This window comes from Phalangium opilio, unplaced genomic scaffold, assembly GCF_054372755.1.
Source record: "Phalangium opilio isolate 3A_F unplaced genomic scaffold, DU_Popi_V2 ptg000329l_1, whole genome shotgun sequence".
Classification (NCBI taxonomy): Eukaryota; Metazoa; Arthropoda; class Arachnida; order Opiliones; family Phalangiidae; genus Phalangium; species Phalangium opilio.
In genome coordinates, this window is record NW_028324226.1 from 6,605,765 (window position 1) to 6,633,482 (window position 27,718).

A 27,718-nucleotide genomic window follows, 5' to 3' on the forward strand; every position below is an offset into this window, starting at 1 on the left:
TAAGAAAACCCGCAATTACGTGAACCTTTGGTGGAAGCCCTGGCATTGGGAGGCTAGACGTTTCTCGTAACCCTAGCCGATCGCCGCATACTTCTTAATGTTAACGATGCGAGTAGAAGCCAAAAATTGCTTTCTGCGAACAAGCTTGCTCCGATTTGCCAACTGCAAACGCGGTGCCAGACACATACACACACCCAGCTACGTCCAGTGTAATACATCTCCGTGACGTCATCGTCACTGGATAGGTAAAAATTACCGGAGTTTCCAAACACGTGTAACCAAGAATAAAATTACGAATTAAGGGGGAAGGCATTAATGTTTGAGGCGGTTCTTTTAAATATGCTAGGAAATCATGGTCAAGAGAGCAAAGCATTTTAGGTAGAGAAAGGAGACAAAACCTCGTTTTCTGCAGGGATCTCTCGACCAAAACGAAACCAGGAAAGAGAAGTTTGGTAACAAACCATACTTTTCGGAACTGAAAGGAAAAGTGGAAAGTCAAGCTTGTCGACTCGAATCATAACCATTCGACTTTCGAACGTCGAACGATTACCATCTCTCCCCTTTTTCTGTCTAACAGAGTTAATTAATTAAAGTTCTACTTTGAATGGAATACGAATAAGTTTTGCCGATATCGCCAACGTCTCTTTTTCATATTTATTTTTTTTGTTGTTGTTGTCAAAGAAGGTTTAGTTTTATAAAGTTAAATCATGGAAAAGGTTAACAAATGGATGTGTTTCCTTCTGATATTGGTCGGATTTAATAGTCATTCGTGCCAAGATTTTAATTTGGATGATAATGAGAAAGGACCGCAGTATATTACCCAGGGTGATAAACCGCCTAATATTATATTCATCATGGCTGATGATTTGGTAAGTTTAATTTAATTATTTTATTCATTTCTTAATTAAAATTAATTTAATTTAATTTCGAAGATAAAATTTGCTATATTACCTATCGTACAAAATGTCAATTAATGTTTAAATTTAATTGTTTTTGGTACGAAATAGAATGAAATTAATTTTTATAGGCGAATTTTATGAATATAAATTTTTTAATTTTAATTCCGCAACCATTAAAGGGTAATATTTAGGATAATTAATACATTTTTTTTTAATTTAATGGATTTTGATACGAAATAGAATTAAATTAACTTTTATAAGCGGACATTATGAATATCATTTTTCTTTTAATTTTAATTCCCCAACCATTAAAGGATCATATTTTAAAATTAAAATGACGAATTATACATCGAACTTTTAAGTTTGAAATAGAGAACTAAATTACCCAAATTTAATATTGGAATTTCTATTAATTATTTTATATTTTATTTATTAGAATTAATATGAACTTTTATATTATAATCTATTTTTTAATTATATTTAATTTTCCCGTGAATATTTCTTCACAATTAAATTTTATTTAATCATGAAGCTGAGAATATGGTTCTAGATTTCCATATTAAAGAATTGATCACATTTTTAAAAAACATTTGGTTTATTTAAAAACGAAATTGTTTAAGTTAAAAATCCAAAATTTTATAATTTATTCTGCCCACATATACTAGCATACCAATCAATAGAAAATTTTAGAATTTAAATAATTATCAGGCAGCTCAGAAATTAATTAACCTTAAAAAAATAACGAGTTCAAAAAACTTAAATATTTAGGACAAAATTATTTTAAGGAAAAAGATTAAACTTTAAAAGTTGAAATGATAGAAATAAAATATACTTTCTGAATTTTTTTATAATAGATTTATACCGAAAGGTAATTTAGGGTATTTAAAGGATATTTACTACGACTTAAATTTAGCCTGAGGTTTAAACATTAGTGTAGCGAGTGATCTTCTCCCTTTAAGATTCAAAATAAAATCAAAAGTTTATAAGATACGTTCCTTCCATAAGTATGACACGACCTATACTTTGTAATGCTAGAGACTTACTGAGAGCTAGTTCGAGAACGACAAGCGAGAATTGACTACACTCGGTTAATTTTGCGGTCCATCTTCCTATTTAGTCTGTACCAGGGATAGATTTAATTTTAGAAGTAGGAATGGAGAACAGAGTAATCTGGGCGCGCGTCAAAGTCTCAGACCCCTTCCACGGGACAAGAAGGGGTATGAAAGCGACAGAGGTAAAAAGAAATTACGTATTTTTCGCCGTCCCCGTCAGCAATGTCATCAAAACATAGTTTTAGTGAGCCAATAAGATAATTTAAACTTTTCGTTACGTGATGGAGGGATAGGCTCTGTACTGGGGTATGAGTCGGACTGAAGTAAATACTAACCGTTCTCCATTCCTACTTCTAAAATTAAATCTATCCATGTCTGTACTAAGCCTTTGACAGCGCCTCACCAGGCAGGGGTCGCTTTACCTCGAATCTATGACCTACGTCACTTCATGACAAGCTCCAGTTTCTAACCAGTGACAAACTTATGTAACATATCCCATGAACTTATGATAAAATGTTTCAGACTTAACTGTCGTTATGCGGCAAAGACAAACCAGGCACTAATAAGAGGTGAAATGAAAAAAACCGCGTCAGACAAAAAATATCTAGAGCAACTTTGAAAGAAATTTCAAATTTGGGCCTGGGGGCTTTTCACATTTTTGAACGCACGCTCTAATCCACTCTTTACCCACATTACGCGTTACTCTGATTACGTTTCTCCCTTTCAAATACTAAAGATATGAAATAAAAAATTGGTTAATAAAATCCAATTACTTAATGATATTAGCCTAAATGGCAATAATAAATTGGTTTTAGGGCAGAAACTGGTAATTTCTGATATTTATCGCGATTTGTGGATATTCCGGATGACTTCTTAAGAATTTTAAAATTGAGGAAACGCCTTTCTTTTTTCTTTTCAACTGATTTTAAAACAATAAAAATTGAGTTGGGTTTTTGTTTTTTGGAGGAGGAGGTTTTTGAAATACTTGAAAAATGGGTTTTCGAACTCTTTCACTGTCCAAATATTTAGAGTATTGGCTATACTTTAAATAATTTTACACAAAAATAAACAACAAACATGTGCACACCCAACCTGCATAATATAAATGGTTCCTGACATATTTGGAGTGACTATACCGTTGCCAAATAAATATGACAATTAGATTTTTTCTAGTAAACATGGGAATAGGTAGTTATAGAAACAATTGTTATTATTATTGGGTGAAAAAATATTTCCGCAGATGAAGTGATTTTGAAGGGTTATCCAATAATAAATAAAACTGCTTTATAAATTCTTAATATTATTTCAAATAAATTGCATCTTCAGTATTTCAATTTTCATAAAAGATGAATTAGCAGCTACAATAGATAACTTCGTACATTACATAGAGAGAAGCACGTGCAGCTATTAGAGTTAAATTTAAAAATTAAGTTTTGAATATTATCCGAGTTACCGAAATTCACCAAGAAGTTATGAGGTTTCTTTATGGCTCCATTTATTATTAGTTCTATTATTACCACTAATGGTGGGCGTGGCCCCATCCGTATTTTTCTCTGTATTATACTAATGGATTGGTCTATTGAGTGTAGCATGAATAAATACGAGCGCGGGTTAGGTGACTATATTTTTTCCAGTGGAAATTATGTTTGATAAGTAATGAAGAGAAACTTAATTCCTCTAATCTTCTAGTCAATCCCTACACGTTTCAAAGCACTTTAAATTTCACAAATACTAGTAAAAGTTAAGCCTAATTTGAAATGAAAACTGATAAGCACTCGTGATATTTTTCGTGCCAAAAAAGCTTAAGTTTACAGTTCTAGGTATTTTATATAATTTTTTAAGCTCTGTATTATCAGAAGTTCTAAATCTATTGATTTAGATCAATTTTCATTATTTTAATAATATCAGGGATAGGTTTAATTTTAGAAGTAGGAATGGAGAACAGAGTAATCTGGGCGCGCGTCAAAATCCCGGACCCCCTTCCACGGGACGGGGGGGGGGGTATGAAAGAAGAGGCGGGTCATAGCGACAGAGGTAAAATGGAATTACGTATTTTTCGCCGTCCCAGTCGGTAACGTCATCACAACGTAGTTTAAGAGAGCCAATAAGATAATTTAAACTTTACTTACATATTGGAGGAGGGAGGGGCTCTATAATTGGCTTTGAGTCGGACTGAAGTAAATACTAAGCGTTCTCCATTCCTACTTCTAAAATTAAATCTATCCCTGATGATATTGTTTCACCAGTTACTTTGTTATTTACATATTTAAATTAAGCCTGTCCTTAATTTTAATGATACTTGTCGTATAAACAATTATTATTTCGCGAAACTAATTAAGAGGAAAAATATCATCAAATAAATTATTAATTATCATTATTTAGCAACTGGTTTTCCTCCAGACACCGAGATTAAATTTCGGAAAAAAAAAATAACAAAAGTGTTGAAAGTCTTTTTTTTTTTTGATAAATTACATGGAATTTTGAAATCTTTTAGGGTCATAGCTTAATGAGAAGTGTATTAGCTTAATTGACCGGGAGCTAAAAATCTGTCGAATATAATTGTTATAATCTATTAAAGGGTATTTCGTAACCCCTAAAAAATTAATATAATGAATTTGAAATTCGATAGGTTTTAAGTGAACATGGGTCGGGTGTGATGGTTTAAATTGGAGACCCCACTAGAATATTTCGAAATTATATCGATTAACGACGGTGTGTGGTTCCAATAACGTAATAATGAAATTTTTAAAGCTATTTTGGGAAGAAAGTCAATATTTTAATGATTTTTTATCTGTGCCAAATTAAAATTGTTGCGCCAGTATATTAAAATTTGATAACTGCTGAAGTATATTGTAGCTAAGAAAAATTTCTTATCGGACATGTGTCCAGTGACACCCTCCCCCCTTGACTGGAAAATTTATAGTACAAGGCCCACTGGAGTGTGCAAAAATAGTGTCACATCTTCATGGTCAAGCTATCGAAACTTCGGAAAATTTATTGGTCAATATGTCCAGTGACCCCCTTACGAAAAAAAAGAGACTATAGGCAGAAGCCAATTAGGCTTTACACATGAAGTACGTAACATGTGCCTGGGGGAACTACACGATATTCTCTGAGCTCCTAGGAAAGAACCTCCCCTTACGCGGAGGGAAATAGTTCAGTAACGCGGCTCCTTCGGATCCATTCGATCCTTCCGTCTAAAGAACCGATTTACCTCGTACCTAAATTCGAGAACTACTATAGAGACTGAGTAGGGTGTCTAAAATATTCTTTAGATAAAACTATTCACAATATCAAAGATTATTTGGGAGTAAGGCGTTAAAATGTTATCAATCTGTGTAGCTTTTGCTTGGACTATTTAAGACGCCGTGCATCTGTTTTTTAACGAGGTATTTTTCTGTTCTCGCCGTTACGGCAAGCCCGGCCGCCGGCGGCTCGAGATGCGCCGCTCGGACTCAGCCGCTGATATCTAGCCAAGGCTTAGGGTAGTTTTCGACTTTTCGTGTCTAATTTTATTCACAGAGCTATTTTTCTGTTGAAATTTAATGAAAATCTTATAATATTTAGTTGAAGACCTAGTAAATGTCTCAAAAAATTTCGAAACTTGAGCTTTAAAACGTTAAATATTTTATAACGACTACGAACGATACCGCAAACTCGCCTTCCCGGGCTTCCCGGTTATGGCGACGGCGAGGTAGAGTCGAGGTCCCATGCAAGAAAATAGTAATATCCGTCGCCTATTGGTCTGACATTAAAGAGGTTATCTATGGTTAGGGGGCTCATGATTGGTTAAAAGCTTTTTTGTTCGTCTGCTTAGATTTTACTTCGGGAATATCATGAAATCAATGGCCAAAGCTATGGAAAAGTGGGACTTACGTACTTTATGTGTGAAGCATAATCCGCTTTTGCTATAGGACATTTTAAAATTTTATTGGACAATGTCCAGCGTCCAGTGCTTATTTCCGGCCCTGCTCCAGATTCAAACTTTCCTCCTTCAATTCATTAGAATGTCTTTTGCATGGCTTTCAATTACCATAGAAAACCTCAACACTGACAATCGTCACAATCATAGATCGTTAGTTCGATGCTCAGTTTTCATTTGGCCTAGAACCCTTTGCGTTTAATCTCGACCTTTAATAACTTTACCATGAAATAGAAAAAGGCTTATCTCAAGAAAAATAAAAATAAAAATGTATTTGAAAACATGTGGAAACTTAATTGCCTCTTTAAAGCCTCTTTAAACGTCCTTAGGGATTATTGCGTTGCCATTTTCCTTACGTATCAAGGCGGATTTTGTGGGAAGAGCTAGAATATCATTATGGATGTCGAATTCCACCTCGTGAATATCCTATCTTGCTGTACGTTGCACCTCGTGTTGCTATCAACCAATCAAATAACAGTTAGAAAGACGTTAAAATTACAAGACGCGACGTATAGTACTCAAGTCCGGCCCACTAACCCTCATAGAAATTGAAACGGGCTAGATATGTGTACACAATGATTCCAATTAGCTGTATGTATTCCTAATTCCACTCAAAAACGCTTACAAAATCACTACATAAAGTTATGAAAGAACTTCGGCTCCACAATATCTACATTGTAACGTTCGAAACGGTGATTTTTGTAACTACCGTCTGAAATGATTTGCCCTTATCTGACCCGGCTAGACTGGGGTGTTTTTTTTTACAAAGTTGTTGCACCACGCACGACTTTCCCGGATCAAAGGTGAAAATAACCTTTATTTCTCATCTAATAATCAGTATTATCAATTTTAGGGATGGAACGACGTTGGTTTCCATGGAGTGATGGATATTCCAACTCCCAATCTGGACGCCTTGGCTGCCGACGGCGTGCAACTGAACAATTACTACGTCAGTCCTACCTGCACCCCTTCCAGAGCTGCAGCCATGACTGGATACTATCCCATTCATACAGGTAATTTTTCATAAAATATTACGTGTGAGAGAGAAATTTGTAAGGTGGGACTGAAAAACTCAATAACCGGAACATACTTTCGGCCCGACAAACGTCGCCTTGTCAATCCGCGTACCCTAATTACTCAAATGGATTTAGGCTAAACGTATCGAGGTTTTTTACAACGTTAATTAGTACTCGGTAATTAATTAATGTAATTTTTTACAGTTTATGTAGTTCAACGTTTTTAAATTTGCTCATGAATATTGAACCGCGATCATAATCTCCGAGAATTTCGTGAAAGGCCGTTAATAACTTTAATTTATTATTGTTTGATATCGACGTTTTTAATCAATTTTTCATTAATAATCAACAAGTTATGGAAAGACACTTAAATAAGCCTTTTAAATCGTTCAAAATATTGCAATGCAGTTGCTCACGAAACTCTCAGAGTTTACAGGGTGTTTCTGATAAGTGTGGCATAATTTAAGGGACATGTTCTTTGGGTATACACGATTTTGAGTCGAAAATGTACAACTATGACATTTTGCCGTCCAGGCCACTGTTTTCAAGTTAAGATTAGAGCATGATTAGAGTATTTTACGGACGACCCCATAAATTTAATTAAGAAATTGAAAGACAATGATTTCGAATTTAATTAGGGGTTACCCTTAAAACACTCAAATAATAAATCGAAAAACAGCGGCCCGGACGACAAAATGTCATAGAAGTATTGAACACTGAATTAAAATTCATATTCTTCAAAGAAAGGTGATGGTGAAAATTTCAATGGACTCTTTTTTTTCTTAATATTAAAAGTTCCAATTGATATGCAAGAAAAAAAATCTTTTTTTTTTATCACCTGTCAGAAGTAAAATTATACTTCAATTATATTCCAATACTGAACTGGGAATTAAATAAATTCACGTTTTCAACGTGGTATGATAAGGTATAATTTGGGCTGATCGAAAAAGTAAAAAGTTATTTGATCTTTTTTTCTACTCAAAAACAAGAAATACTAGATTATATCGAACTTTTTTTTTATACGTCTCTCAAATTAAGTAACATGGTACCGATATTAAGCGTTACTACCCTTAAATTCGGTTATTTAACGTCGATTAAATTATTTTATTACACTTTTTACTCCTACCGAAAAAAAAATAATTGGAATTTATCACATTTTCGAGTAATTTTCTTTCCCAAAATTGGCCCTAATATCAAATAATTCCAACTTTTAAAATGGTTTTAATAACGGAAATTTTTTCATATATATTGATGATAATTACCGTGATTTTAACACTAACTTCATTGCTAAATTACCTATACCTACTCTAATATATTTAAAAAATCTAATTAACCCTTTTCTGTAATTTGCAATAATACTTTTTCATGAGTCGGGATAAAATAGAGTGGTTTTTCTTAAGACGAAACATTAATGGGTATGTGGACTACAAAGGCGTTAGATATGTAGTTCAAACAAAAGGGCTTTAGTGGATTGGTAACTTGGAAGACATATCTAACGTCTTTGTTGCCCACATAACTGCGCCGCCATTGGTTTAGTGGCGTCTGCAAAATCGAACCTCTTAGCCTATGGGCCTGTTCAACCAATCTCGTAGGAGTTAGTGGTTCGCTTTAGCAGACGCCACTAAAGCAATGGCGGATGGCGTAGTAGTCCTCGTTTTTAAGACTAATTAAATGCAGGGATAGGTTTAATTTTAGAAGTAGGAATGGAAAACGGTTAGTATTTAGTTCAATCCGACTCATAGCCCAGTATAGAACACCTCACTCCAACACGTAACGAAAACTTTAAATTATCTTATTGGCTCACTTAAACTACGTTTTGATGACGTTGCTGACGGGGACTTAGAAAAATACGCAATCATTTCTTACCTCTGTCGCTATGACCCGCCTCTTCTTTCATACCCCTTCGTCCCGTGGAAGGGGGTCCGGGACTTGGACGCGCGCCCACATTACTCTGTTCTCCATTCCTACTTCTAAAATTATATCTATCCCTGTTAAATGCAGGGCGCCAACTCTTGCAGAGAAATTTTTAATAGGAAAAATAGGATTCGCCAGGCGAAATTATAGGATTTCATAGGACCAGATTCATGAAATTATAGGATAATATAGGACTCTTAAATGACTAGTATCTAACCAGAACCGACCAATTTTAATGAAATACTGCTTAATTTTTCAATTAAAATAGTATGCAATGCCTTTGCACTGCTAAAAAAAATATCACCAACTATATCACTTACAGGGCTCCCACCAAAACCTCAAAAATAAATAGGGGAAAAAGGGACTTTTCACGATAAAAATAGGGTAAAATAGGGACCTAAATTTTAAAAGTAGGAACCTAAATTTTAAAAGTAGGAACCAAAAAGGGACCACTGGTAAAACAAAATGATATCTATTCTGTGAAAATATCACAAACAGACAGTTAGGAACCTATTACTCTTTTCTATTTTTTCGACAAAATAGGATATTATTTCTGACTTTCTTTTGTTTATATTCTTATTCTAAGGGAGCGGTAGGTAAGACTTGATACTGGCTCTAATGTATAAAGAAGGTTTTCTGATTAGAAGTAACTATTTTCGTATCATGTTTACTGTTTTTTAAAAAATCCACTGAACTAGAATTTGGGCCTTTACGGGGTTCGTAATTTTTGGAATGAAATTCCCTGAGTTTTCCAGGTTTTCGCTGACTAAGTTCCACAATTTTCCCTGACCATTTGCAATAACGTACAAGGCGAACATATATGAAAACCAGTCTAAATTCAGTCGAATAATTTTTTCACGAGTTGTTATTGTTATAAAAATTAGCCAATTAATTTGTTTAAATTTAACATTAAGTAAATCATAAATAACCGGAGCGAGCGAAGCGAGCTCCGCAAATTTGGGGCTCTGCTAAAATCTCAGACAAGACATTTTCTGAGGTTTTTCTTAAGGGATTATAATTAATTACTTCAAAATTCTCAAAATATAGGACTTTATAGGACAATTTGTGAAAATATAGGATAAAATAGGACACTTTCCAAAATATAGGATTTTATAGGAATTATAGGACCAGTTGGCGCCCTGTAAATGCTAATGATAAGAGATTTATTTTTAATATTTTATATTCTTTTACATTTAAAAAAAGGCCGTTCTTATAAGGTATAATCTTATATTACCTACACTTTTCCTTTAAAGTTTCACTCCATTTAAAATTGAGAAACAGATTTCACTATCACTTTAAATTATGTTTAACCCCAAAAGGTGGCCAAGGTATATATTTTTGATTTTGACCTGTATAGAAACCTGTGTCATAAGTCATTAGTAGCGGATTATAATACGCAATTAAAAACTAGCCTCTTACAAGCATTAATTATTACTCCCGTATTTTGGCTTCAAAACCTCGGAAAAAGCCTTTCCACGTTAAAAGCTAACCAGACTAGTTTGATTAAAAAGAATGGGAGCCTAACCTTAGAGCTCTAATGACTATTTAAAAACCTCTTAATAGTCCTGGTCCATATTGAAGTAACGCCGCCGATACGGCGGTCGCTCATTTTCGGCGGCGAAACCTAGCGCCATTTTCGGAGGTGCAATGCTGCCAGACACATTTCCCTAGTATTTTTGGACTGATTGTCGTCGGCTGCTATTCATTCCGTATTTGGACACAGAACATCCCTAAAGGTTAATTTTTGTTCACGGAAACTTTAATTGGCTTAATTTCAATACTATTTAATTAAATTGGAAACCTCAATTTCTAAATGTGGAACAAAATATAGTAAAAAATTAAAGAATAAGGCTAGGACGCTGCCATTTTATAATTGTGCCCTGCAGTTCTCTCAATTATGAAGCAGACGATAATCAGTTACCAAAACCACGGCCCACCCGTTCACGGACGTGATCGAGTTAGCTATGCGAATAAAAATCCCTCTCTCCGTAAATGGCGGTCGATCACGTGATTTTATTTTTCCCGCGGAAAACGCCGCGAGATTCTTGAGAACTATGCGGCGCTCAAATGGACCAATACTATAATATATTTCCTAGCCAGCTATACGGTTATTAAATTTCATTATCTTGTTTTCTAACGGTTAATTAAGGTGCAATTTAGTCAGCGTTTCTTTTTTAACTATCTCCTCAATTGTTTGGAAATATTTTGGGAGATTAAATTATGTTTTCCTTTTCAAAGCGGATTTGCCTCGCCTTGAAACGAAGGAGAGTTCTTAGTCCTAACTCTTTCTGTTTCATTATTTCGTTCTTGAATTTAAGAGATCTCTATGAAAGAGAAGATATTACCGAAGAGCCGGTATATTATGACCCCAAAATAATATTGTAAATACAGGGTGTTTCTGATGATTAAGTCTGCCCATAAGTTCTTAAGATATGTTCCACAAGTTTGTCACTGGTTACTGAGAGCTTGTCATGAAGTCACGAAGGTCATAGATTCTCGTAAAGCGACGCCTGGTGAGGCACTGTCAAAGGCTTAATACAGACTTAATAGGAAGATGAACTGCAAAACCGAGTGTAGTCAATTCTAGCATGTCGTTCTCGAACTAGCTCGAGCTGTAAGCCTCTACCATTACGAAGTATTGGTAGTGTCATACTTATGGAACATTTATTATAAACTTATGGTCTGATATACACTAAAGGGTGTGTTCTTATACTTCTTAAGTTGAAACTGAATGGAAACAGTCGAAGAACATGGGGTCTACAACATTTAGTCACGGAGATATGTGCTCCTAAATCACATGTTGTGAAAGACATTGGTCTTCAATAATCTAAGAGCGCTGTTAAAGTAAAGCTAATCACTCCACATGTGTAATTACTATTTCCTTAGGGACCAATCAATATTTTTGAGCCCATATCTCCGTAACTAAATGTTGTAGATCGTGTGTTCTTCGACAATTTCCACTCAGTTTTATCCCAAGAACATGCCACTCTAATTTAAGGTAGGCTTATCAGAAACACCCTGTATACTAGGCTACACTTGTCGAGGATGCAACGCTTCATAAAGTAAACACTTGCACTGAGGAGTTGAATGGCACACTACTTTTATTGGGTTAATAATTAAAGAAAGACGTTTGTGATGAAATAAACGACTTAATGGCGACGGTGAAGCTCCGCATGTTTTTTTTAAACTTTCTTGTGAGGTGAAAACGTTTCAAGAACTGAGAGTTATCCTTTTTAAATTAAATAAGTTCTACTTTGTAATTTAATTAACGATTTATAGCGTACCTTAATTTACGTTGGTAATATAACCAGTCATTTTTGTCATTGGCTGAAGTATTTAGGCGCTCAGAACCTATGGGAGCATACATCTATATTACTGTACTTAACTACCATAAATTTCCTTCAATATTTTTTAGCCTTTCCAAAATTCGAATTAGGTAATATATATTTTTTTTTAAATTACGATAATTTGATATCACTTGCCTTCTACCAGACTTTTCTCCCCCCCCCCCAACACTTATGTAACATTCCAATCGGCTTTGGATTACTATCTCTAAAATTTGAAACAAACTGGTTGTAAAAGTAGTGAAACTGACATCATTAACCATACCACATTCACTTTTACAATTAAAGATTTTCGGTTAAAACAACCCGAGTCTGATAATTAGTTATTGTACATAACTTTCTACTAAACAAATTTTGTTTATTAAATTACAACTTTAGCATTATTCTCAAAAGTAATTAATTATAAAGCCCAATTAGTTCTAGTACTAAGTAAATAAGTGAATGGGGGGCAGCACAGACTGATAACAAACACGGTGAAACGCACATTATACTTTGTCCTAAAATTTAAAATCGAAAATGATATTTTTCTGGAAATAATTTATAATCACGTTCGATGACTCTAAAGTGTCCCAATTTTGACTTCATAAAATAAAAAATATGCAAATAACAAAATTTAAAACCCGATGGATTACTTAATTACATAATGACCATCTTTATAAGATGTTGTTGACGTCCTTCAACTCTAGAGTTTGAATTCACTAAACAAAATAAAGAAAATACGTCGTTTACGTAAACCACAATTAAACAGATGCAACTTTAAACAAAATAAACATTCAAATCCATAAACCAGTCAATCGAAAATCGTTTCAAAATGTCAATAAGACTCGATAATTAGGTCAATTTTTATAATACTAAATTATAAAACCATTGTTAAAACTTTTTGTCGCAAAGTTTACTTTAAATTGTCGTAAAACTTTCGCCTGAATTTTTGGAATATATTACTAGAGTCACGCTATGTTCCCATCCGGGTCTCCCGGTCTCAAGTTCCACCATTAAAATTATAAAACAGCGTCTCGTGTGTCCCATTAAAACACATTGTAATGACCACCATTATGTTATATAATTCTCGCGCTTGACCTTTGCGAAATTCCAGGCGAGAAATTTAGAGAAATAGTTTTATAAACTACCCAATTTATCTTCGGTTTATGAAGAAATTCTAGGAGAGCGGTAGCTCTCTTAGATAAGACTTCATACTGACTTTAATGTATAAGGATGGTTTTTTGATTGGATATAACTTTTTTTGTTTTGTATTAACTGTTTTGAAAAAATTCCACAGAACTACAATTCGGACCCTCAATATGTGGTTAAAATTTCAAAAAGATTCATTTAATAGTTTATTTTATAAAAAATAAAGTTGCTAAGGGTGGTTTTCATTTCCATAAAACTTTTACGATATTTTGATGAAAAACATAAAATTTTCCCATAGAAATAACATGGGAAAATATTTTACAAATAACCATTTTGTGGCAGCCGTAATGCAATAACTATTCGGTTGTTTGACTTGAAAACGGTTTTAAACGAAAGCCTGGTATTTAGATTTTGTGCTTTCCATTTTTCATTAATTAGATTTAAGTTAAAGTGTGTTTAATTTCACATTTTCCAAACCATTCCAATCTGCGATATTTAAGCATGGATAAGAGTCAGTTTATGATGTTAGCACGGTTAAGGCTATTTGGTCCAATTTTTCGTAGTGGTAAAAAACAAGAGAACCTAAGCTTGTGTTAGCTAACAAGTTAAGTTGGAAAAGGACCCCACACATATATATTAAGTTACCAACTGCCTTAGAGACAGTAACAACAAAGGTGATTTAACAAGATAACCTACGACTGGTAATTAAGCTAGATTACCTACGACTGGAAATTAAGCTAGATTACCGACGACAGGTAATTAAGCTAGATTACCTACGACTGGTAATTAAGCTAGATCAGCGACGACTGGTAATTAAGCTAGATTAGCGACGACTCGTAATTAAGCTAGATTAGCGACGACTGGTAATTTAGCTAGATTACCGACGACTGGTAATTAAGCTAGATTACCGACGACTGGTAATTAAGCTAGATTACCGACGACTGGTAATTAAGCTAGATTACCTACGACTGGTAATTAAGCTAGATTGGCGACGACTGGTAATTAAGCTAGATTACCGACGACTGGTAATTAAGCTAGATTACCGACGACTGGTAATTAAGCTAGATTAGCGACGACGGGTAATTTTGCTAGATTACCGACGACTGGTAATTAAGCTAGATTACCGACGACTGGTAATTTAGCTAGATTACCGACGACTGGTAATTAAGCTAGATTAGCGACGACTGGTAATTAAGCTAGATTACCGACGACTGGTAATTTAGCTAGATTACCGACGACTGGTAATTTAGCTAGATTACCGACGACTGGTAAATTAGCTAGATTACTGACGACTGATAATTAAGCTAGATTACCGACGACTGGTAATTAAGCTAGATTGCCGACGGCTGGTAATTAAGCTATATTAAAGACGGCTGGTAATTAAGCTAGATTACCGACGACTGGTAATTTAGCTAGATTACCGACGACTGGTAATTAAGCTAGATTACCGACGGCTGGTTATTAAGCTAGATTACCGACGGCTGGTTATTAAGCTATATTACCGACGGCTGGTAATTAAGCTATATTAAAGACGGCTGGTAATTAAGCTATATTAAAGACGGCTGGTAATTAAGCTAGATTACCGACGACTGGTAATTAAGCTAGATAACCGACGACTGGTAATTAAGCTAGATTACCGACGACTGGTAATTAAGCTAGATTACCGACGACTGGTAATTAAGCTAGATTACCGACGACTGATAATTAAGCTATATTAAAGACGGCTGGTAATTAAGCTAGATTACCGACGACTGGTAATTAAGCTAGATTACCGACGACTGGTAATTAAGCTAGATTACCGACGACTGGTAATTAAGCTATATTAAAGACGGCTGGTTATTAAGCTAGATTACCGACGGCTGGTAATTAAGCTAGATTACCGACGGCTAGTAATTAAGCTAGATTACCGACGGCTGGTAATTAAGCTAGATTACCGACGGCTGGTAATTAAGCTAGATTACCGACGACTGGTAATTAAGCCTGATTACCGACGACTGGTAATTGAACTTGATAAGTATATGACATGTGTTGGTGCTCAGGTATACGGAATCTTTTTGTGGTATAACAATGTACAGCTTCCTCTGTATTTGCATGTGAAAATGACGGGAAAGCAATTTGAGTTTGACCGGACGTTCATTGTCAAGTCAAGCAGTCAGGAATGACAGTTTTATAATAGATTGTTGGTTAGTTCAAACGAGTTAACTAATATATGCACAATGCCCTAATACTTTTACTCTCCTAAGGTTTCTGAACAATTTGAATTAATATGAAGACTGAAGTGACAGATATTAATAAAAACTGTCATTGTAGACAAAGACGGGAAAGTGTAAAAGATAAGTGTAGAAAATGAATTGCCTGAAGTAACAGATATTAAAATTTTCACTTTTGAAGACATGATCATAAAACATCGATTATTTGAAAAAATTCTTATCTTACTTTTTTCACTAAATTTTCATTAAACTCAAAATATTTTTCTACATTATTTACACAAGTATTTTTCTCTATATAGTAGTCCAGAAAAAATGGTATCTTCAAGTTTTTGAGGTATACTGGCATGATACTAGGTTTTAGTTCAAATACTCCAATTTTTATATTTTATAATTGGAAATATTGCCAAGCAAAAAATTACAAAGGCCGTTTGACTGTGATGTAGTTATGAATGTTCAAAAGATATTTTGGGAGCTATACATCACGTTAAATTTGATATTTTTAAAACTTTCAAATTAACGACTACGATTTTTTAAGATTTCACACAGTTTTTTGTTCAACCATTTTCTGACTATTTAATTCTCCTTAAGGGACCGAATACTCAAAACTAATTGTAAATTTTTGATATAAAATAAAATGTTCACGCGTACTACTTTTAAAATGAACCTCATGTTTCAAGACAAAATATTTTGACTAATTTTGGTAAAAAAACTAAGATAAGAATTTTTTCAAATAATCGATGTTTTATGATCATGTCTTCAAAAGTGAAAATTTTAATATCTGTTACTTCAGGCAATTCATTTTCTACACTTATCTTTTACACTTTCCCGTCTTTGTCTACAATGACAGTTTTTATTAATTATTGAATGTTCTCATGAATATTGTATTTAAGAATAAAGAGGTTGATCATGCGTAGCGTTTCATTGTTTAAATAAATCTTTCGGTAATCAAAGGGGAGAGTTTAATTTTCGATGAAAAATTAAAATAGCTTTTGAAACTTAATTAACAAAATAATTTTAGGGACATTTAATCGAACCAAACCTTCTCCTTGTGTTCTTATATCAGTTTGCTAAAATTAGGTAATGAATTGTAACTGTGCGTAAAGAACAACCAAATATATACATGGGTCATCTGTAAAATACTCAAATCATAACTAAAAAACAATGGCCCGGAAGGCAAAATGTCATAGAAATTACATTTTCGACTCAAAATCGACCAAAGAACATCCCCCTTAATTTATGCCAGACTTATCAGAATAACCCTGTATTTGAAGGACCTTATTGATTAATGAGAAATGTTCAATATTCATGAATGAAATGATAATAACAATAATATCCCAAAGCACTTAATTCGTTTTTAACGTTTTTCATTTTATAAATTGTGGTCTTTTAAAATAATTACATTTTATTTCCTTTATATTCTTTGCATTTCGTAATTTAACTGATTATTTCATTGTGTATTTTTTTTCTTTATTCAGGTTTGCAACACATTGTTATTCAACGAGCAGGACCGTACGGTTTACCACTCAATTTTACCATCATGCCACAATGGCTCAATAAATTGGGTTACACCTCCAAACTCGTGGGCAAAGTAAAGTCCCATTTTGATTATGTTTTTTTATATATATATATAAATATACTTTAAATTGTAGACCACGCATTTTATTTACAAGTCGTGAATAGTTTGGAAGTCACGTGTCATGACAATATAATTTAATATACCTAGAAAGGGGGCGCCAAGTTTAGTTAATGTTTAAAACACTGACTGAATGATTGATTTATCTCCAGAACAACTGGATCTATGGTTTGAAATCTTGTAGTGAAGTTGATTTTAAGTTGATGCTCACTGAGATAATTACACGTCCATCTTGGAAAATGGTGGATAGATGAGTTACTAAAAATTCCTGACGATACTGAATAGACACTTTTAAGTAGTCGGGGGTAAAACGGAGTCTGGTATTTGACCACCTTGCCTTCCTAAGACGAAACGCAAGTTATATCATTGCGAACCAAATTTGGTGGACTGAAAAGTTTGAAGCCCTATCTAAGGTCTTTGGATCCATATACCGGATGTTCCGTCTTTACCCTATTATTCAAGCAGACGCTATTAGGCTCCTTTTTGAATAAAGACTATTAATATTTCCATAGGTTTATAAGTTATGTTCCATAAGTATGACACTACCTATACTTCGTAATGTTAGAGAGAGACTTACTGAGAGCTAGTTCGAGAACGACAAGCGAGAATTGACTACACTAGGTTTTGCAGTCCATCTTCCTATTTAGTCTGTACTAAGCCTTTGACGTTTCACAACGTCACTTCATGACAAGCTCTCAGTAACCAGCGATAAACTTATGGAACATATCTTAAGTACTTATGGTATTTCCCAAGGAAACATTTAGGTTGTTACCTAAATGTTTCTGACATCAATATTGGTTGATTGACAATATTATGACAGAGCAAATTGATAAAATTATGAATATTTGAGGTTAATTTCTTGAGAAATTAGCGAATATTTTGCTGGACAAACTTATATCCTACATTATATACGTTAATCTAATCGTCCTTCAAACGGGATAAAATTGATTTCACCAAAACAATGTTACACCGCAACTTTAAAGAAAATATTTTCTAATTATACTAATTATAGCTTAATTCCCTTAATTATTAAAACACTCAGACCATTCAACCATGAAATTGATAAATTACATATTCTAATGTTATTAATAATTACTTTAAACGTACGCAAAAATTTCAACATTTTAATTTCGGATTATGCTAATACGCTTTGGGCATACACGAGTTGAGTTGTAGTGTGTGGTTTAGCCTTTTGAGGCCATCGGCTTATATAATCTAATGATTTCTACCCTCCTTTATGTGATATGATCGCGGAAACCTGATGGGGAGCTAAGGAAACCATTCAATTATAAGAAGCTGTTGGCCTCAAATAGATAAACAATTTTAAATAAATATTTGAAGAACAAAAACAGGAGGCGTTTACACCATAATTAGCCCAAAAATTCAATGAATTCGCATTTTTAAAATTGGGTGGTGCAATATTCGTGATTTTAATTTTTGGGAAATGCCGGGTGAGGCGTATGTATTGGTATGACCGTGTTGTATAGCACCTATTAGTACCCCAAGGCCAACTGACACTTTATAGTACAACCGTTACCATTTAAATCGAGGCTAATTTTGATTTTTGCGTGTCTGATTCGAGGGGAAAGTCATTCATAAAAATCATAAGCAAATATGACAGCGTCTCGGCCTTGGCTAAAACACCAGACAAATTAAGTACTTGCACCTTCATTGCTTGAATTGGACACTTAGAAAAACTGTATTCGATATTCTTTAAGTGCTTCAGGCCTAACTGAACGTATCTTCTTTTTTGGACCAAATAACACAATGTTTTTGGAAATTGAAAGTTGAGATAAGAGGGAATCTTTCTTTAATGGATTTTAAGTTGGTACCAGAATTGAAGATAAGTCAGGACAGTAGATGTCTCAACAACTTTGGGATTAGACTCTAGCGAAATCGCTTCGCTTGGCTACTGAAATGTTTATAGATACAAAGTGTTTCCGATAAGTCTACCATAAATGAAAGGATGTGATCTCTTGGTCCAACTGAGTGGAAATTGTCATAGAACATGGGGTGAACATTTATTAGTTAGGGAGACATGGGCTCCCACATGTTGGGACCCCAAATGAAGTAGTAATTAGCATTACTTTATCAACGTACGCACACTTCTACCCATTTAATTGTACACATTTGCTAGATAAATGTTTAGTAATGTTGTTAATTTGAAGACTATAGACTAGTGGAGGTAGAGAGGGGCGTAGACTGTGTATCCCTCCATCTGGGCGCGTTCTTGTAAGAGGGTATACTGTGCGCTCCCAGTAGGGGGATGACACTGAGCTAAGAGATAGAAGGGTATGACGTTTGCGTACGTAGTCTTGCCATTACTCTATTGAAGGCTGATATGTCTTACTCCACATGCATGACTTTTCCTCGTTTTAGAGGTCAATCCATGTTTGGGCCCCCATATCTCCGAATCTAAAGGTTGTTACTCCATGTATACTCACAGTTTGAACTTTGAAGCTAAGAACACATACTTTAATTTATGGCAGACTTATCAGAAACACCCTGTATATATGGAAGTAAATAACAACAAAGAAATCTACTCAATTCGATTCAAATAATTCAGAGGGACTTCAAAAGCAAAGATAGAAGAAACGAGCACACTGTTGTCGTAGATCAAATCTGAAACACGTTTAAAGAAGATCGATAAAAGTATCAACAAACTAAACGACTTAGTTGGCGCTCAAATATAAGAAATAGTAAACAGTCAAAACATTTAGGGCACTTATGACATCAGGAGGTTTTAGTAACCGTTTTATAAGGTTAAAAAGCTTGCTCAGTGAACATTTAATTCTGAAAATCAACTTCTCCAGTCTACATTTGAAACCATTTCAGCATAGAGTAATGTTTTAGGAAACCAATCTTCAAATCAATGTCTTCTAAGATCTTTAATTATCACTCCCAGAAAGTTACTGCATGAAAACGTCAATGGAAAACGATAACAGTGATCAGACGGGCAATCAGGGCCTTAAGGATAATGTTTATATGTATAAATTTCCGATTCATATCTTCAAAAGCTCTCACACACCCTTTACTAGTAGTGTCGTAGTGTTTTATCCCTCTGTCTGACTGGTTTAATATTTGTATTGTTTAGTGGCATTTAGGCTACCATCAAACGAGATACACCCCGACCCGTCGAGGTTTCGACTCTCACTTTGGTTTCTGGGGTGGAAATTCCGATTTCTTCGCGCACACTGGCACCGAAATTTACAACCGAAGTTCATTTAGCAACATACCCAGAGAAGTTCAAGGAGATCGGTAATGAAAAACTCCATTAATATATAATTGAAAAAGGACAACTCCCAGAAAAAAAATAAGAAAAAACAATTAAGTGGTAGAGTGTAAGTGTAGCAAAGATTTTATGTTATAACTAGCTGTTACCCGCGGCGTCGCTCGCGTGTAATAAGAACTACCATCAAAATGATACAAAGAATGTGTAGATTTTACTGATGACTAATATTTTTGTAGCATCCTAGGAGCGAAGGCACTCGGCGTTGCCCGTCAGCCCGTCGGGACATTTTTTATTATTGCTTTCACGCGGACATTATCCCATAAAGAAGGGTTTTTTAGTTTTTGGCCGCCATTTAAAAAGATGGCAACAAATCGAACCCAAAAGAGCATTTAGTCTGTCTATAGGTTAAAGGAAACCCGTGTACTAAATATCTGTGAAATCGGTTGAAACGCGCGGACTTTGTTGCATAGAGAAGAGTTTTTACATTTCTGGGCGCCATTTTTTAAGATGGCGGCGGATAGCAAAAATCTTTCTTAGTACGCGCCTACTTCTTATGAGTAACGTTCCTGCAAATTTTCAGCCTTCTAGGGCAAGCGGTTTGGGCTGGGCGTTGATTATCTGTCAGTCTGTCAGTCAGTCAGTCAGGACTTTGATTTATATAGATATAGATTTCGACTGCACTTGTCAAAGTAGAAGCAAACAACCTTTTAAGTGGGCTTGAGATAATACATTAAGTTAATAATTTATTTAGCTTGTCGAGAAGAATTATTTCAAGGTCAATCTAGCTTATTTTATTTTTGTTAGTTTTTCAATACGATATTAGGTAGATTCAATTATTTAAAATTTTTATTTTCTACTCATGAAATTTTGGCCATAAATATCTTTATCAACTATAGTATATAACTAATTAACTAAATATATTTTATTAATGAGTTTAAAATTAATTAACTAAATATATTTAATTAATGAGCATAAAATTAATTAACTAAATATATTTAATTAATGATCATAAATTAATTAACTAAATATATTTAATTAATGAGCATATATTAATTAACTAAACATATTTAATTAATGAGCATATAATTCATTAACTAAATATATTTAATTAATGAGCATATAATTCATTAAATAAATATATTTAATTAATGAGCATATAATTCATTAACTAAATATATTTAATTAATGAGCATATAATTAATTAACTAAATATATTTAATAAATGAGCATATAATTAATTATCTAAATATATTTAATAAATGAGCATATAATTAATTATCTAAATATATTTAATAAATGAGCATATAATTAATTATCTAAATATATTTAATAAATGAGCATATAATTAATTATCTAAATATATTTAATAAATGAGCATATAATTAATTATCTAAATATATTTAATTAATGAGCATATAATTGATTAACTATATATATATATAATTAATGAGTATATTATTAATTATCTAAATATATTTAATTAATGAGTATATTATTGATTAACTATATATATTTAATTAATGAGCATATTATTAATTAACTAAATATATTTAATTAATGAGTATATTATTAATTAACTAAGTATATTTAATTACGAGTATATTATTAATTAATAAGTATATTATTAATTAATGAGTATATTATTAATTAATGAGTATATTATTAATTAATGAGTATATTATTAATTAATGAGTATATTATTAATTAATGAGTATATTATTAATTAATGAGTATATTATTAATTAATGAGTATATTATTAATTAATGAGTATATTATTAATTAATGAGTATATTATTAATTAATGAGTATATTATTAATTAATGAGTATATTATTAATTAATGAGTATATTATTAATTAATGAGTATATTATTAATTAACTAAGTATATTTAATTAATGAGTATATTATTAATTAACTAAGTATATTTAATTAATGAGTATATTATTAATTAACTAAGTATATTTAATTAATGAGTATAGAATGACTTGGCTAAATATAATTAATGAGTATAGAATGACTTGGCTAAATATAATTAATGTGTATAAAATGATTTAGCTAAACATAGTTAATTAATGAGTATGAAGTTATTTAGCTAAATATATTTAGTTAAGGATTTAAATAATTTAAAGTATTTTTTGGAGGTGTGTCCTTTATCAAATAGATCCTATCGTTAAATCCCTGTATTTTCACGCTAAATCTTTTTTACTTTTTTTCACGCTGTTTTTAGCTTTGTTTACAGCGGATACGATTTCCGGCGGAACGACGATTTAGTTCCGGAATTACAGGGAAATTACATAACCGATTTGTACACCAACGAAGCTCTCGATATCATTGAAAAACACAACAAGGAGAAAGTAGGTTCACCTCTTGTAAATTTCAGGATAAAACTATACCAAAAGCGAAGGAAAAATGCTTCATTTTCAAACCAAATAAACCCACACTTTGCCTTTGGTACACTCATTACTCGATACGCTAACAAGATAAACGTTATTTCCTTATCGTTACCTCCGGTCGCTTGCATGCTAATCTGACCGGGTAATCGCCCTTCGTTTACTCAGGCGGTTGAAAAAAATATAAAACAAAAAGGAGACTAATCTCATTTCTTTTGTTATATTATCCTTAAATATGTTAAATTTCAATTTTTTTCTCCTTTCTTTCCTCATCACCTCGTTTAGCCCTTGTTCATGTTCTTGTCCCACCACGCTCCTCATCGTGGAAATCTCTTACTTCCGGTTAGATCACCGCCCGAATACGCCGACAGATTTTGGTACATTAGAAATTCCACCCGAAGAAATTTCGCAGGTATATATTTAAAAATAACTAAAAACATTATCGGAAGTAGATAAACTCGAGGTTTTAAGAAATAATATACGATCTAAGTGGTTAAGAATGCTCCAATTTTCTTCATTAAACACCCAATTCGTAACTGTCACCTGACCAAGAAGGGAACATTATATTTCCTGTAAGGTGAACCGTGGCCATCTTATTAGGTGTATTAGCTTGCAATTTTATTTTAGTGCAAGTACACCCATAAATTTGTTTATAGAAATGCGGTAAACGTGACCCGGTTAAAGACATTACAACAACCTTGTGTCTATTTATAAACCTGACTCTGAGTGACGACACAGTTTATTGATGCATGTTCTGACATAACAATAGACAGTGTGCGAACAAGCGTTGCCAATCATTTGTCTATGAGCAATTCAACCGCTATCTACAACAGATTGAAAATATTGTAGTTCTGTTCGATTCAGATCATTCAATTCCAAACCTGAGATGCTCTAAACAAATTACTGGCAACCACGAAGCGCAGTTAAAGTTAAGAAACGGGGGAACAAATTTCTCTTGCCCATTTTAGCGCAGACTGTCTGTGGAATAAAGTACCTAAGGTACAACGTCACGAACATTACAAGACCTCATAATGAAAGGTTAACCCTTAATGGCACCAAACAATTACATTGCAAAAAAAGAGACTTAATTGGCGACTCTATTAGCAAAATCATTCAACGATCCCACACTTGCAAAACGTTTCAAACAACGGCTTGAAAGTATCTAAATTTAGACAGGGTTTTTGTATTTCCGAGTTAATCTACTTTACAAAGAATACTACCATTTTATATTACGACATTTCCTAATCTACGCCTTATGTTACAACCCGGGCTAGACCATAAAATAACCCGTCATTTAAAAAACAATTTACATTTTCTTATACGTAACTGTAATTACGATACCGTAATACCATGCTAATAATGGTTATAATACAAAAACAAAACTAGGTTACTATAGGAAAGAAAAAAAATCAAAAATGGTATACATACGAATTTTGTTTTGTGAAAGGGTTGGTTTGGTTTCCTCAATTTAGTTTCCCCTTGAAGGCGTCATTCAATGTCGTTCTTTAAAGACCACCGAAATTGTTATTTTTGCCAGAATTGTGGTAATAATCATAAATTTGCTTTGCTTAGGCGTAATTGCCGCTTTAGATGAAGGTATTGGACGCGTGGTTCACGCCCTCTATGCGGAAAATATGATGGACAACACAATCATTGTCTTTACCACGGATAACGGTGCCGATATTGCGTACTACGGCAACACTGGAGGTTCCAACTGGCCATTAAAGGGATCCAAAGGTTCGCTGTGGGAAGGCGGTGTTCGCGGTGTAGGTTTTGTCTGGAGTCCATTGATTCGTAGACCCAGAAGAATATCGCAACATTTGATGCACATGTGCGATTGGTTACCAACCTTGTACAGCGCTGCAGGTAATGTTAGCAAGTGCGCGTATTTCTCGGATAAACCAAAGTTGCTTAACACGAGTCATTACAGGCGGCAATCCTCAGGATCTCGGAACCATAGATGGTGTTGACATGTGGGAAGCATTGTCCTTGGACTTACCGGAATCTCCTCGAAAGGAACTCTTGATCAACTACGATTCATTGGACGAGACATCAGCCTTGAGAATGTACGATTACAAGATCGTTAACGGTCCAGCCAGTAACCAGCCATTCGATCGCTGGTGGGGTCCCACTGGACGTGATGTTCCGGCTCCTCCTAACACTTATAGTTTGGATTTTGTCTCACCCGTGCTTCAACGGTTCCGTTCTGAACGCCGAGAGGCAGTTAGTATCCGACCTCATCGTTTATTAGTGCCTTGTGGTGAAAGACCACGTAACAAGAATGAAGAGTGCGATTTGAGTCAGGGACCATGTCTCTTCAACATCAGAGAGGATCCTTGCGAGTACCGTAACATCGCGAACGAGTTTCCAGATGTAAGATTATAAACCTATTACGTTAAGCCTTGGATTAACTTTGATGGTTTGTCATTCAATTTCAGATTGTCGAGGTCATGCAAGCTAGGATACGAGACTTTATTCGCACTAGTTTACCGCCATCTTTTCCGCCAAACGATTTTAACTCTAATCCACTTCTTCACGGTGGTGTCTGGGTATCTTGGAGGGATTAGAACATGTCAGAACGGTCCACATGTCGGCCACAACAAAATGATGAAACTTCGAGCGAATCGTGAGAAACGCCATGTAATGTGCAATAAAGCACCATGTAGTTTCAGTAAGCTTGTCGTAGCTCATGATACGCTCACAATTCACAAATGAGTTCGTAGATCAAGACTTAGGTATCTCGAAGTTCACCTAAGTCTTGCTCTAAACTTAGTTCCCCTCAAGCTGGAGTTTACGCTAGTCGAGATACGCGTTGTTAACCTATTGGTCCTCTCAGACTTGTTCCAATGCTTCCTTGAGGTTAAACCCGGGTCAACCACGGTTGGGGCTCCATTACGCATGCGTAGTATGGTGGGATTTCGACGTGGCATAGACCTACTAAACCTTGAATTCTATTATAGGCCAAGTTGAATTAAGTTATATAAAGCTTTCCCACGACCTTGTGTTTGAAAAAATGACCCACAAGTATAAAATTTGTCTAATCGATCTACATCCGGTATTACGCATAATATAAAATACTCAACATGGATTTCATATCATTAAAAAGTTACATACTCTGTTTTAGGTTAAAGTAAACCCGGGTAAAACACGTTGATATTGCATTACGCATGCGTCGTATGGTGGGTTTCCGACGTGGTATAGACCTACTAAACCTTGGATTCTATTTAAAGCCAAGGCTTAATATTGAATTACGTTTTATACAGCTTTTCCAAGGCCTTGTGTTTGAAAAAAAAAGGACCCACAAGTATAAAATTACTCTAACCTTTCTACTTCCGGTGTTAGGATTAATTTATATAAGGTCCTCAACATCGATTTCTTACCATTAAAAAGTGACATTGTATCAAGTCTGAGAGGTCAAGAGGTCAATGTAGCTTCCAGTGAAACAGGATACGACAGTGTTATTTTCGCTTTGATATACAAACAATATCAGGAAAAAAAAACAAATGGCGTAAAAATAACACTTGTAAAATGCTTGACGGTATATTCAAATTGTTCGACATTCGTGTTTTTCCTTTCATTCATTTGATCATAATTTCTCAGGAGACAACGAGAATTTATATTAGATTAAACCATGCGAAAATAAACGATTTTTCGCTCTACTTGGCTAAACATTTATTACCCAGAGCTCTAATATTGTTCGAGTCTCGACTTTCGATTCTTTGACACGATACCTCAAAAACATTCATTCAATTTAATAATTTACGATGAAAAAGAAGTAACTTTATTTTTTTCTGAAAAAAACTTAGTCGCGCCTTAGGGGACTTGAAAAAATTTAGACCTAATTAAATTCCTATTCCTTAGAATCTGTAGCTTTGGGGTGCAAAAAAGCAATTTCATTATTGCCCTTTCATAAACAGAACAAAAATGTTTACTTACTTTTTTCTCTTTTAACTTATTAAAGGTTTTTTTAAATGAAGCCTATATTTACAGAAATTAAAATATGAAACTGAAATATAAAATTGCTACCACTACTATTTTTTTACTTTTAAATATAGGGGGCCAAAATTATTTGTCCGTTTAAAGGGAGAGTGAAATGTTTTGTTCCAATTCTTGAATTGGTCTTAGCAACCGTGGTTTTAGTTGAATCACAGCATGTAAGATCTTGTGACATTGTAGATAGAAATGTTGTAAAGTATTTGTATGAAATAATTGATAATTGTTAGATTCTTTCTCCAATTAGTTCATTTAATTAAGCTCAGCTCAGAAAGTAGGCTATGTATTACGCTAGCAATTGCATTTATTGCTAATCCGTTTGAAAATAGTTTTTGCCATTACTTTAAAATTTTAAAATTAAATTCGAATTAAATTCATTTTTTCGTATTAAAAATAGTTACTTTGCAGTCTGAGCCCGCAAAAAATGTGTCGTCATAGACATTGTAAGGGGTGACCCTTGACCTCAAATATCTCAGGCCACAGATTAAATTTGTCCTCGATTTCAAAATAGACCTTGAAAATATCTTCAATTAAAAAATAATTAGAGAAATCTTTAAGTCATCGCTGAGAACATCGTTAACGACGTTATCATATTTGACCCGATGACCCCAAAATCGCTATGCTTCAATAAAAAGGCAATTAATTATTTTCCCAATAGTGACATAATGTTAGTCAAGAAATTATACAATGTTTCTAACATACAGTAGAAATACGATAACTACGTTGGAATTATCAAAATCCCAACGTTCTTATCTATTTTTAATTATCATTTCATTTGGCTCTCCCTTTTACGATATGTTTTTTTACTTAATTATTATGTCTTTTTTTAAAAAATAAAAAAAACCTAGGAGATTATATAATTTTATACACCGTGTATTTAATCAATGTAATATTTATCAATAAAATCGTTTTATTACGAGGAAGTTGCGTCCGTAATTTCTTATGTAACAAATTAGGTCATAAAATAAAATAAATAAAAACGAG

At 33.8% G+C, this 27,718-nt stretch overlaps 2 protein-coding genes across 2 annotated transcripts in view; both read left to right on the forward strand.

Annotated features, from left to right (window-relative positions):
• The window catches only part of LOC149610564 (choline/ethanolamine transporter flvcr2a-like), a 159,344-nt gene that overhangs the window by 127,461 nt on the left and 4,165 nt on the right, over positions 1-27,718 (forward strand). The window lies entirely within an intron of this gene.
• LOC149610578 (arylsulfatase B-like) lies at positions 162-27,667 on the forward strand. Its single transcript, XM_089859706.1, has 9 exons — positions 162-869; positions 6,727-6,886; positions 16,961-17,073; positions 20,213-20,376; positions 22,579-22,705; positions 23,027-23,153; positions 24,314-24,607; positions 24,672-25,114; positions 25,180-27,667. The coding sequence occupies exons 1-9, from the start codon at positions 708-710 to the stop codon at positions 25,306-25,308; spliced, it is 1,719 nt and encodes a 572-aa protein (XP_089715832.1). The 5' UTR covers positions 162-707; the 3' UTR covers positions 25,309-27,667.